Source organism: Emys orbicularis, chromosome 2 (genome assembly GCF_028017835.1).
Source record: "Emys orbicularis isolate rEmyOrb1 chromosome 2, rEmyOrb1.hap1, whole genome shotgun sequence".
NCBI classification, from domain to species: Eukaryota; Metazoa; Chordata; order Testudines; family Emydidae; genus Emys; species Emys orbicularis.
This window is the reverse complement of record NC_088684.1, coordinates 88910179-88922556: the sequence shown is the minus strand read 5'-3', so window position 1 is coordinate 88922556 and position 12378 is coordinate 88910179. Positions and strand designations below refer to the sequence as shown.

Sequence of the window (12378 nt, the reverse complement as noted above, 5' to 3'; positions counted from 1 at the left end):
CAATCAATCACTATGCTGTTCAGCAGGGTCAGCTGGTTCACAGAACCTGCCTGCTGGTCTTCTCTCCAGAACAGGGCTGGCTGCTCCCTGACTCTTAAAGGGGCAGATCACCCTGTCACAGTCTCCTCATGGTTTGTCAGAGGTTTTAGATTTAGGGCTTTCTGCAACTAAGAGGGAGAAGGGGGGAAACATTTGATCCTCTAGCATGTGTACAAAGCCACCACACTAGATTATTAGCACAAGGACTAGACTAATCAGGAAACCATTAAAATACCAACAGCTCTCACACAGTTATTACTGTTATCTCTGATTTTAAAGTATAGAATGGGAAAAACTCTGCTACTCTCAGATACCACTGTGTGGTAACTGTTGATAAATGCTGACTTGTTAATGGCTGCCACTGTTTACAATACACAGTAGGAATTTCCCCTTTTCAGTGATATAAAGCTCCCATCATAACTCACAAACTAAAAAGTCCACCTCAGCAGTAGACAGTGTTCCACCCCACATCCAGGACCTAGTTTATAGAGGTCAAGAACTAGTATACTGTACTGGCAACAGTAGAGAGCAACAGACCCGAATGCTGAGGAGGAAAAGCCACCCGCCACCAGTGCTGGGAGGCTCAAAGCCACAACACCTAAGAGGAAGAGATCAGGGCTGCCCAGAGGATTCTGTGGCAAGGCAATTTCGGGGACCCCTTCCATAAAAAAAAAAGTTGCAATACTACAGAATACTATATTCTCGTGGGGGCCCCTGCAGGGCCCAGGGCCTGGGGCAAATTGCCCCACTTCCCCCCCCCCGGGCGGCCCTGGAAGAGCTATACAGTGGTGGAGTGCGCAGTGATCGGAGGGTCGGACTGCAGGCGGAGGGCTGCCTCCATGAGGATAATTCTGAGTCTCTGCTCGCGATCCTTAAGAGTCCTCGGACAAAACCCCTTACAAATGCGGCACTTGTCCTTTTGGTGACTCTTGCCAAGGCACTTTAAACAAGAAGCGTGCGGGTCACTTTTTGGCATCAATTTACCGCAGACTTCACAAGCTTTGAACCCCGGCGACTGAGGCATGCCCTGGTGTTGGGGAACGAAATGTGGGGGGCACCCCCATAATGGAAACTTCGAGAAACGACTTCTAACAGTACTACTACTACTAACTAAGAAACAAAGAAAACTAACTATATACAAATCACAGTGGGACACTGCTAAAGGCGCTTGCAGAAGCAAGAGCGAGAGAAGTTCCAGCTGGCCATCACCAGCGGTAAGAAGGAACTGGGGGGGGTTGGGTTGGCTGGGCCCTATACTGAGCTCCATGAAGGCGCGACTCCAGGAGGCGCCGAGGCCGACCCTACAGATTCTGCTAGGGGGAAAATCTTCCGGCTGTCGTGCATGAGGCACGCACACACCTGATTGGAATTGACATGAATAAGCACTCGAAGAAGAACTATACTAACATGAATTTGGCATTCAGAATGTAATACTAGTGCTTTAGCTGAAGAAACATTATAAAACCTTTGCTAGAGACTTGTTAGAAACAGCTGTGTTAATACTAAGTTTATTATATGAACTTCACAGGACAGAAAATAATTAAATACAAAATAGAAGGAATCAGTAATTTTTCCCCTGCATATCAGGGTCAGATATGGTCCATTGGCAATATGAAAACTGAGTAGTATGGGAGTGACCAAATACTGTATAAAAATTTATGCCTTATACTCATATTAAAAGAATTTAGTGAAAATTCATTGAATATCTATCTATCTCCTGGAAACAGAGCTAGATTCTAGTAAATTGTACAGTTCAGACATCCTGCTGTGAATGAACTTTACAGAATTAAATCCATATTAAAAAAAAGGGAGGAAAAAAGCAAGCAGTGATTTTTAAGTTGCACCTGCTTGTTAGCCCTACATGACCCACTGTGTTGAGTTGTGACAAAGGATTCTTTATTATCAAGGTAACCCAAGTGCATTATTTATCTGTTGGTACCAACTACGCAGACCACAAAATGTCTTCATTAATGGCAAGTTCAGCCCATCAGTCCCATTATGGTTATGGCATTAAGAGGAAAAAAAAAAAAGAGAGAGAGAGAGATGCTGATTTTCTAATCCAAATTGCAGGTTTTGAATTTATTACACTTGAAGTGCAGTAAGAAGTTCCCTTGATTGGATATTAACGAAAACACACTTCATTTGCTAGCTCTTATAAAAATGCATCTGCCTCCTAATCAACTGAATAGCAGCATTGGTGTATGCATTTCCAGGATGGAAGATAAGGGTCTATAAACCAAACTCTGGTTAACATGGAAGATGGTCTACAGCAGGGGTAGGCAACCTATGACACGCCTGCTGAAGGCGGCACGCGAGCTGATTTTCAGTGGCACTCACACTGCCCGGGTCCTGGCCACCGGTCCGGGGGATTCTGCTTTTTAATTTAAATTTTAAATGAAGCTTCTTATACATTTTTAAAACCTTATTTACTTTACATACAACAATAGTTTAGTTATATATTATAGACTTATAGAAAGAGACCTTCTAAAAATGTTAAAATATATTACTGGCACGCGAAACCTTAAATTAGAGTGAATAAATGAAGACTCGGCACACCACTTCTGAAAGGTTGGGGACCCCTGGTCTACAGGGGTGTTAACAGGCCACTTCACCTTGAATGGTCCCTTGGAATATGTGCTAACTACTTATGCTAAACTATCTGTTCAACCTTGTATTTAGCTGTGACACTAAGTACCTTTTTCCCATACCTGAAGAGCAGCTCTGTGTAGCTCGAAAGCTTGTCCCTCTCACCAACAGAAGTTGGCCCAATAAAAGATATTACCTCACCCACATTGTCCCATGGAAGATAGTAACACTCTAATAAACAGGTGATTATGGAACTCCCAGCTCTGTTAAAACCAGATTGGTAGCCTATTATGAACTGATTTTCCACTTTTTAGCTGCATACAATTATATTTGCTCATTAACACCTGGTATGTTTAATGCAGCTGAAGAAAAATACTAGGACAATTAAGTATCAATCATACTAACTCCACAGAGACATGGAACTGACTTTTTTTAATGGTATCTTCCTGTAAAAGATAATGTAGTGTAGAGGGAGGTTGGATTCCTAAGATTGCTGTAAAGTATCTTCGCAGAATTAAACATGCAGTTCAAAATGTTTTATCACATCCACGTGTTTGTACTTTTCTATAAGAAAAACTGTTCCAAGACAGCATATAAACACCTCTGGCTATGTCTGAAAGCTATGCTCAGTGACAGGTTTACAACTGAAAATGACAAAGAGAAACAAAATTTAATGTATGGAGCAAATGCCTTTTCCCCTATATATGATTTCTTTTAAGGATTATAATTAATCCAGTGTAAAAGCTGGGTTTCAGCATGTTTGCCAACACTGTTAAAAATCAAGACCACACCTTCCGTTGAATTATTTTAAGAGGAGAAAATATCACACTAGGGATTTGAGGTTTTGGCTTGAAGTTAGGATGCTGGAGAACTGGTCCAAATTCATGCGAGAAACAGATTTTAGAGGCTCTCGTCCATAAAAAAAAAACAAAAAAACCCACAATCAGATCCAAATGCAAAACCAATTTGAACTTGTATCAGGTTGGTCTCTATTCTCTTTTTTCCCTTGGTAAGATTTTTTTTACATTAATTTTATTTATTTGTATTGCAGCAGCGCCTACGAGCCCCAATCACAGACCAGGACCCCAGTGTGCTAGGCATTGCACATTCACAAAAAGCAAAAAGACAGTCTCTGCCCCAAAGAGATTGCAACCTAAATAGTAATTTCTTCTTTACATTTTGAAAGACTTGTTTTCGCTGTCTTTGTTCTTTCTCCTCACTCTCTAACTATTTCTCTTTACCACTATATTGGGTGGGATTTGGGGGTGGAAGAGCATTTATAGCTAGTCCATATTCAAGTTACCACAATTTTCTTTAATAAACTGTATAGTTTTTTTCCCCACATTCTTGTGTCTGATTCTCTGCTTTGAAAGCCCATTGAGTAAAGGTCTCAAGTTTAGTATCTGTTATTCAAGTACTGCAATGACTGGTAAAACAGCATTTAAAATTGCTTCAGAGAATGACTCAGTATCAGAATGGTTTGTAATGAACTCCCAGGAAGGCCCTCCAGTTGCTCCCTTGCCGAAAGCAACTATACTCTGGACTGCAAATAAAATGCCAACCATAGTTGCTACTGTTTTCATTTTTAGGAGACAATAACTAACAGTAGCATAAATTAAAGGACAAACAGAACAATTATACTCTCCTGCAGAGCGGTATAAAAAACTAGCCATAGCAACCAACACCAGAAAATATCCTTGTTTCCCTTCCCCAGTCCACCAGTAGGGAGGTTAGGGGCTATGGGTCACTGTGGTTGGGTGGCTGCAGTGGCAAGTTTAAATGACTTCCCCTGGTTCCCTAAGATCAAAAAGCAAAAAGACTTCCCCTGGTTCCCTAAGATCAGTGTCTCTCAAACTGGGGCCGCCGCTTGTGTAGGGAAAGCCCCTGGCGGGCCGGGCCGGTTTGTTTACCTGCCCCGTCCGCAGGTCCGGCCGATCGCAGCTCCCACTGGCCGCGGTTTGCTGCTCCAGGCCAATGGGAGCTGCTGGAAGCGGTGCGGTGCTGGCCGCCGCTTCCAGCAGCTCCCATTGGCCTGGAGCAGCGAACCGCGGCCAGTGGGAGCCGCGATCGGCTGGACCTGCGGACGAGGCAGGTAAACAAACCGGCCCGGCCCGCCAGGGGCTTTCCCTACACAAGCGGCGGCCCCAGTTTGAGAGACACTGCCTAAGATGCTAAGGCCTGTGGCAATCATACTGTTCTGGGTGGAGTCAAGTTGATGTACCCTGTCCCAATGATTTCACACCCTGGAGGCTGCAGTGAAGGAGCAGAACATTTGGAACTAGCGATAGCGGGTTTGTGGGTGGGGAGATGGTGGGGAAGAGTTGAAATAGCCTCCCTTTGGTAAGACCAAGGGCGAGGGGCTGGAGGCCGCAGAGATTGGGCTGCTCAAGTGGCAGTAGCAGTCAAAGGAAGTGCTTTTATTTGAGGTGGCTGGCTATGATCTTCATCTGTCTCAACAGTATGTCATTAAAAAGGTACACATTTCTTTCTAAATCCAATACATGGGAAATGAAACCTTTTTGTCCTAGGTGGTGCTCTGAAAAGAGCATAAACAACGAGGAGTCCTTGTGGCACCTTAGAGACTAACAAATTTATTTGGGCATAAGCTTTTGTGGGCTAGAACCCACTTCATCAGATGCATGGAGTGAAAAATACAGGAGCAGGTATAAATACATGAAAGGATGGGGGTTGCTTTACCAAGTGTGAGGTCAGTCTAATGAGATAAATCAATTAACTGCAGGATACCGAGGGAGGAAAAATAACTTTTGAAGTGGTAAGAGAGTGGTCCATTACAGACAGTTGACAAGAAGGTGTGAGTAACAGTAGGGAGAAATTAGTATTGGGGAAATTAAGTTTAGGTTTTGTAATGACCCAAGATTAGGCCTGAATAAAGACTGGGAGCAGGTTTCAGGGGGTCCGCCAAAATAAGCTAGAGAGCAGGGCCAGCGTTAGACTCACTGGGGCTCGAGGCTGAAGCCAAAGCCCGAGCCCCATCGTCCTGGACTGAAACCGAAGCCCAAGCAACTTAGCTTTGCGGGGCCTCCCGTGGCAGGGGCCCCAGGCAATTGCCCTGCTTGCTACACCCTAATGCCAGCCCTAGCTTTTAATCTACTGGATATGCAGAAAAAGAGTTGTTGTGGCACAGGTGGGCCGTGGAGTTTTTATAGCATGTTGGGGAGTGGGGGCTCAGAAAGAAAAAGGTTGAGAACCTCTTCTGTAGAAGATTTAACATGGAGAGACATTCCTTTCAGCTGTGGAAGGGTAATTAAGTTTTCATATGTATTCTATCCAATGCTCTTTCCTGAGCATGGCAGCAGAAACTGTCAAACCATGACAATTAATCAACCATTGCAGACTTAACTTTCTCATTTAACTTTCCAGGTTTGATCTTGGCCAAAAGTGAAATAAGAACTGTGTCAAAATGGGCAAGTCATGTCTATGAATAAAGTTAACAGTTGACAATCTTTTTGTACATTAACAAAAGGAATGGTCAGATTTTAACAAGCAAACATTTAAAGGACAATCTAAAAAGCCATCTGACTTTCAGAAATCCTATTTTCTTTTCAAAGTATTGCAAGTCTAGTGTGTCTTTAGGTCCTGTATTAAAACTTGCTGGGTAAAATTTTCCAAAGCACCTAATTGATTTAGAAGCCTAAGTTCCATTGACTTTCAATAGGACATAGGGGCCAGATACTAAAAGATATTTAGGCACCTAACTCCGATAGGAGGTTCCTATGTCACTTAGGCACTTTTGAAAATTTTGCCTGTCATCTTTTTCACTACTTACTTGTCCTTTAGCAAGTCCTACTGAGTAACATAAGCCAAAAGTAAGGGTAGATATTGTTTGTTTTTCTACACAAAACTACTGAACCCAAATGTAAAGACAACTCGACACTAAGATCTTGAAGTTGAAGAGTTTGAATTAAAGCAGCTTGCCATATCTGGGTTCATAGAGTAATTTTGTATTTATTATTTATTGTGGCAAAAATATGTATTACAAATATAAACCATAATTCAAGAATGTTTGTAGTTTTTTGTTCACACAACCAGCAAGAAATACATAAAGTGAGATTAGCTTACCTTGGGTAGCAATGTAGTGATTTGGCCTGTGATAACCCTAAAAAAATGGAAAAAAAGTTTTGAGTCAATTTGCAGTGCAATGCACCATCATGTGCTGGTATGATTATCATGTCATAGAGACTAGTGTTCATAACCCTACTGAATATCACAACAATAAAAGTTACATATTAGGGGCAAATTCTGGCCTTTCCAATGAGAGGCATATTGCGGGGGCACAAGAAGTAACTATGTTGTCTGGACTGGAGGATCCCTGAGCTATTGGCTTGCGCAGTGCCTGGGTAGGGGACTGACTTAGTATGTTCTGGAAGTTCCTTACTGGCTTCTCTGATAAGGAGCAACATAAACTTAGGCACAAGTATGTAGCCTGGACACATCCCCAAGTCCTCGAGCTGTGAAGTGCTGCGGAGTGCAATGCTAGTCCCCTGCTTAGCAGCTAAGAGAGCGCTAGATTTATAGTCAGCATGGATGCTGCGTGTGCACGCTAGGGAGGGAAGAGGTTCTCTGTGCCCTGTGGTCTGTTCACAAATGATTTCTGAACAGAAAAAGGGTAAAAATCTATGAAGAAATGTCTTGGTGTAAATAGTTTGTCCAGCTCTAAATAGGAATTACACTGAAAAGGAATTCTCGGTTTCTTTCTGTGAAGGCAAGAGAAACTTAATCATATGCTGACTGAGCAATCAACACTAACAACTTAGGCATTCTTTATAACAAAGAATATTGGCTCTTGATAGGATGCAAACTAGAAACAACAGAATTTGTATAGTATTTTTGTTTCTGATGCTACAGGAATATTGCCAAGGATTTAACTCGTGTAACAGTACATCATTATAGACAGTTATATCAATATTAATACCAAAAGCTTTAAATAATGGTTAGGTTATGACACCAAGTAACAAAAGGAAGAAATGTAAAGTTATAGCTCATACTCCATATCCGCTTGCCAGTGTAGAGTATGTTAGGGGTAAGGAGTGAAGTGAGACACAAAGACTGAAGTAATCTGAAGAACCCTGGAGAACAGAAAATGTTACAAGAACTACTGAAGTGGTTCCTTTATATGCCATTCTGAGGCAAACTTTGAGTGCCTAAGGACTGAGACTTATTTGTACGACCGTGGATAGAGTTGGCATTTCTCTCGTCATCTACTAGCTGCGGGGTTGGATTCATTCAGACTACCAACCAAACAGGCACTGGGAGATTTAGTTCAAGGGAATGTCTCACTATACAAACAAAGCTTTTTCTATGCAAATGCCTATGAAGCTGCCATTCCCATTGTAACTCCATTGTTTTGATATGACATCTGTTACAATCTGCCTGCATGAGACAGGCTGCACGTCTACATCTGTGAAACTAAGGACAGACAAATTGCCATTTACAATCGAATCTTGAATACTTTCTTGCTAACAAACAACCACGGTGTCTCCCTGTTTATGACCACTTTCAGGGCTGGCTCCAGCATTTCTGCTGCCCCAAGCAAAAAAAAAAAAAAAGCCGCGATCGGCAGCGGCAGTTCAGCGGCAGATCCTTCGCTCCTAGAGGGAGTGAGGGAACTGCCGCCCCCGAATTGCCGCAGGTGCTGCTCCTCTCCCTTGGCGGCCCCAAGCACCTGCTTGTTAAGCTGGTGCCTGGAGCTGGCCCTGACCACTTTGCCTACTGATTTCTGATGATCCAAAGAAACTTGGATGCTTTGTATTACAGCTATCTTCCAAGGAATGGGAAGCTTTATGTCCTTACAACCCTCACCGGTAGTGTCTTCTATGCCCACACAGTTGTTCCACTAAATCCATTCTGCTTTTTTTTTTTTTTTTCCACGAGCAGGAAGACATGACATGAAGCCATTATATCAGGGTCTTGAACAAGAGCATGGGATCCAAACCCTCCCCCGCCCCCCCACATTTTGTGGATGTTCAGATCTGGATCCAAAGCATAATCTGAATTATACATAAGCAACTAAACCCCGAACCTGAGGTCTGAACACCCCTGAACCTTGGGAAAGTTTGAATTGGAATCGCAATCCAACCCCCCAATTTGGGTCCATCTCTACTTTTTATTACACAAATTTCTGTCTACACTTTTATTACTCTTTTAAATGGAAATGTTTCTGTTTTTATCTTTACCTCATGGTTAATGTGTTAGTTTCTGAAACTGTAAAGAATAGGGTAGAAATATAATGCTAATTTGACTGCCTTTGAAACATACTCCTAAATATCATTAGAAAGAGATAACCCAAAGATTGTTATATAAGAATAAGGATTAATTTGGTTGTTCTATACTGTATGAGAATTTTTTTTTACTAAATTCCCTTGTCATACCTGGTGGACATGTGTGAACCGGAGACTGTGACACCTTCATTAAAAGGTGTCACTGGGGAAGAAGAAATCACGGAATGTAGGCTGCTGCCTAAGAATCAGCAGTTCTTCTGTACTCTCACGTCTAGTGTTCCTCATGCACATTAAAATTATTGAAGTTTTCATCTCTAGATTTCAGGCTTTACACAGTGTTGACTTTTTCTTGATTTTCAATTCTACTTTTGATTTTATCTTTTCAACCAAAAAACATGCTGTCTCTTAAAGAATTTATTCTAATGTAAAACATTAAGCTAACATGATGCAGAATGAACAAAGAAGCAGTCTTCAATAATTAAACACCCTACATATTTAATGAAATGTCTTGCTTGCATTAGAAGTACTGGTTAACAGCTGCAGACTATACTTTGAAGGCGACTTAAAAGTGTAGCGATGACAAGAGATTGCAAATCACTGCATTAGGAATTACAGAGTTTTGTCACATTAATATGCAAACAGCTTTCTTTTAAATGTGGAATTATGCCAAGATGTTGACAGACAATATAAATAACATTTCCTTGGTCCACATAAGCATCAGGAGGCAAAATAGCCACGTAATGTTGGTGGCAAAATTTCACTCCAGAGTGTGGAAGTTTCAAGAAATGACTGAGCTCATTTTTTTTACTGGCAAATATTTGGTGTTTTATTTTTTCTTTATTGTATATGTGGATTCCCATGACTGTGGTTTCCTATAATGTTTGGCAGCCAAAACTGTGATCAGCTATGCTAGTTATAAGAAATGGTCAATAAAGTGTAAAAATAATATGGACCACATGTTTGGCTGAACAGCGATGTTAACTTTGTTTACTACATCAGTATACGTACGTCAATATAATTTCCATTGATGTAATCTGAGTTTGTTTCTCCTTCAATGGGCTGCAGTCTCACTCGAGAATGATCATCTGAAATGGGAACAACAGATAAAACAAAGTAGTTTGGGGTGCTTTTAATAGTCACAAAATATAAGGTCACATTCCAAAGGAAACCCTTAAAACACATATTACTTTAAAGTCAAATGACAAAGTCTGCATTTTTCAAGTTTCCTGTCTTTTGGTTTTGGCTCAAAATGAGCTATTAGATGTTATACAGTAAAACCTTTCCACTTTGCACTTCAATCATTTATGAACCCCAAAATTCCCAATGATTTTGGAGCTGAATACATCTGATATTCAAACCACTGCTCTTTCCTCCTGGAGAATGTGAAACAGTTTTTGCAACAGTCAAATTGCCTCTCATTAATACATTTAACAGCACTCAATTGTCAAAAGCTCAGTCATTTGCAAAATTTTCCCGCTATCAGTGCATAGTGATTATGTAAGGCATATAACAAGGTCTTGTGGGAGATCATTATTTGAAGAGACAAAACAACCAAGACTAAAAAATAACTTGGTATATCATATATATATTTGCTAATAAAAATCAGTTTCACTCCCTCTATATGTTGTTTCAGTGATTTCTTTAGAAAGGAGGTTACCTGTATCTGAGTACGTAGTGCTATTAGGTGGTCATCATGATGTTGTTGTAAGTATAAGTCGTTGTTAGGGCACCTAATGTTTTCTGTATGGGGGAATCTCTATTGTAGTTAAGCACTAAAGAAATAAATAATGAAATAATATGTGGCTACTGAAAGGAGAAGGACCCAAGCTCACCACCCTGCAGGACAATGGAAGACTCACTGGGGTTATGGCTCCGAGTATCGGAGAGATTCATGTCCTATATTCCCTCCTCCTGCCAGGGCAAGTGGGTGGGAAAGGGATGGCTAAGGTAGGAGAATGGGCAGGGAATGTCAGGGAGTAGGCAGTCCCTTGGCTCCTTCCCATCTTGCGCCCCTGGAGCGAAGAGAGTCTGTGACTCTCACAGTCACAGTTCCTTCCCAGCACTTTGCCTAGGGTGTTGCAGCTCTGGGTTGTCCCTAGAGACTTTCTAGTCCTAATATATTAAATAAATCTGAACCAAATTCCAACCCAAGGTTCCCTACAATTGATTATTACTTAGCTAGTTTTTACACATTTGTCCCTTTTATGTTGTTCTTCTAATTAATAGTTTCTAAGTGGGGAGCTTATGAAAAAATCTTGGAATATCCAGGTCAATTATGTTCATCAGGTCATCCTTATCTGCGTATTTATTACCTTTTTCAAAGGAATCTAACAATTTGAAGAGGCTTGATTTTCCCTTTCAGAAACCATGTTTGTTTGACCTATCAAGTTACACTTATCCAAGTGCTGTGCTATTGTATGCTTAATTAAGTTATTAATCGGTTTCTGCAAAACTGAGGTGAGGTTCATAGGCCTTTAATTCCCAGGATCTTACTTTAAAAAGATACCACATTAACAACTTTCCAATCTTCAGGCACGTTTGCTGGCTTATAGATTTTGTGCCTGATCCAGCTCCCACTGAAGTCCCTCAATGGAAGCTGGATTGGACTAGAATTGAATATCCTCCTCCGTATCTCCATGATTTCATGTTTATTTCCTTTAAAACACCCTCAAGAGAACCTGCCATTCTACTGACCTCTTTCACTCGAGCTTCTCAAGTTACCTGCTGACTTTTCCTCTATGATTTCAATCTCTGCGAAGGCCACACTTAGATTTCTCATAAATACATATTTTAAGAATATAAATGTCCTTGTTTTTCCCTACAGCCAACTAATAAAGCCTGTTAAAGTCCAATGCTAAATGTCCATCAACTTCTCCACTATTTCATTACTTTCTTTTCCTCCTCTCTCTCCATGATGGCCAGCTTTCAGTCACAGATGCAGCTTTTATTACTTCAGATTTGAAGTCTTTTAAAAATTATTTAGCTTCATATCTTTAGTTATCTTCATATAATCTCTTTCCCCTTGTTACTTCACATGTGCATCTTACTTAGGAGAACCTGTGTTCCATAGACAGTGGCTAGGAATACTACAGGGGCTGAAGAAAGACGATTACACAATTTCTATTCGCTTTTTGGGGGGATTTGGGTGGCTAACTTCCTTGATCTCTTTGAAAATCCCAGACAGTATTTGTGTGGTTTGGGCCTGTTTTCTGATTTTTAAAGGATTTTTTAACAAATATAAAACAGGCACTTTTTTATGTGTGTGCTTAATCACATAGCTTTTTGACTCAGAGATACACAAGCTATATGTGCTTCTAATACATTGTTCTTAAATAGCCTCCAGGCTGATTATCTGGGTTTTTACGTTTTTCCTTTACCCTTCAGTCTGATGTTAACTACTTTCTTCAAAGCTTTTAAACAGTCTCATTTCAAGTTCATTGTCACTGTGTTACCCATGGTGGGGGGGAGGGGTCACCCTCTATTATGATATCAAACCTAATTTTGCACTGATCAC

General features: G+C 41.0%; 1 protein-coding gene across 1 annotated transcript in view; it reads right to left on the bottom strand.

The window, feature by feature from the left end:
- Positions 1-12378, bottom strand: part of PTPRM (protein tyrosine phosphatase receptor type M) — a 712503-nt gene that overhangs the window by 59423 nt on the left and 640702 nt on the right. Inside the window, exons 23-24 of the mRNA XM_065399529.1 lie at positions 9873-9949; positions 6706-6742 (exon numbers count right to left, since the gene is read on the bottom strand). Coding sequence (XP_065255601.1) covers positions 6706-6742; positions 9873-9949 — 114 coding nt within the window. The remainder of the gene's footprint in view (positions 1-6705; positions 6743-9872; positions 9950-12378) is intronic.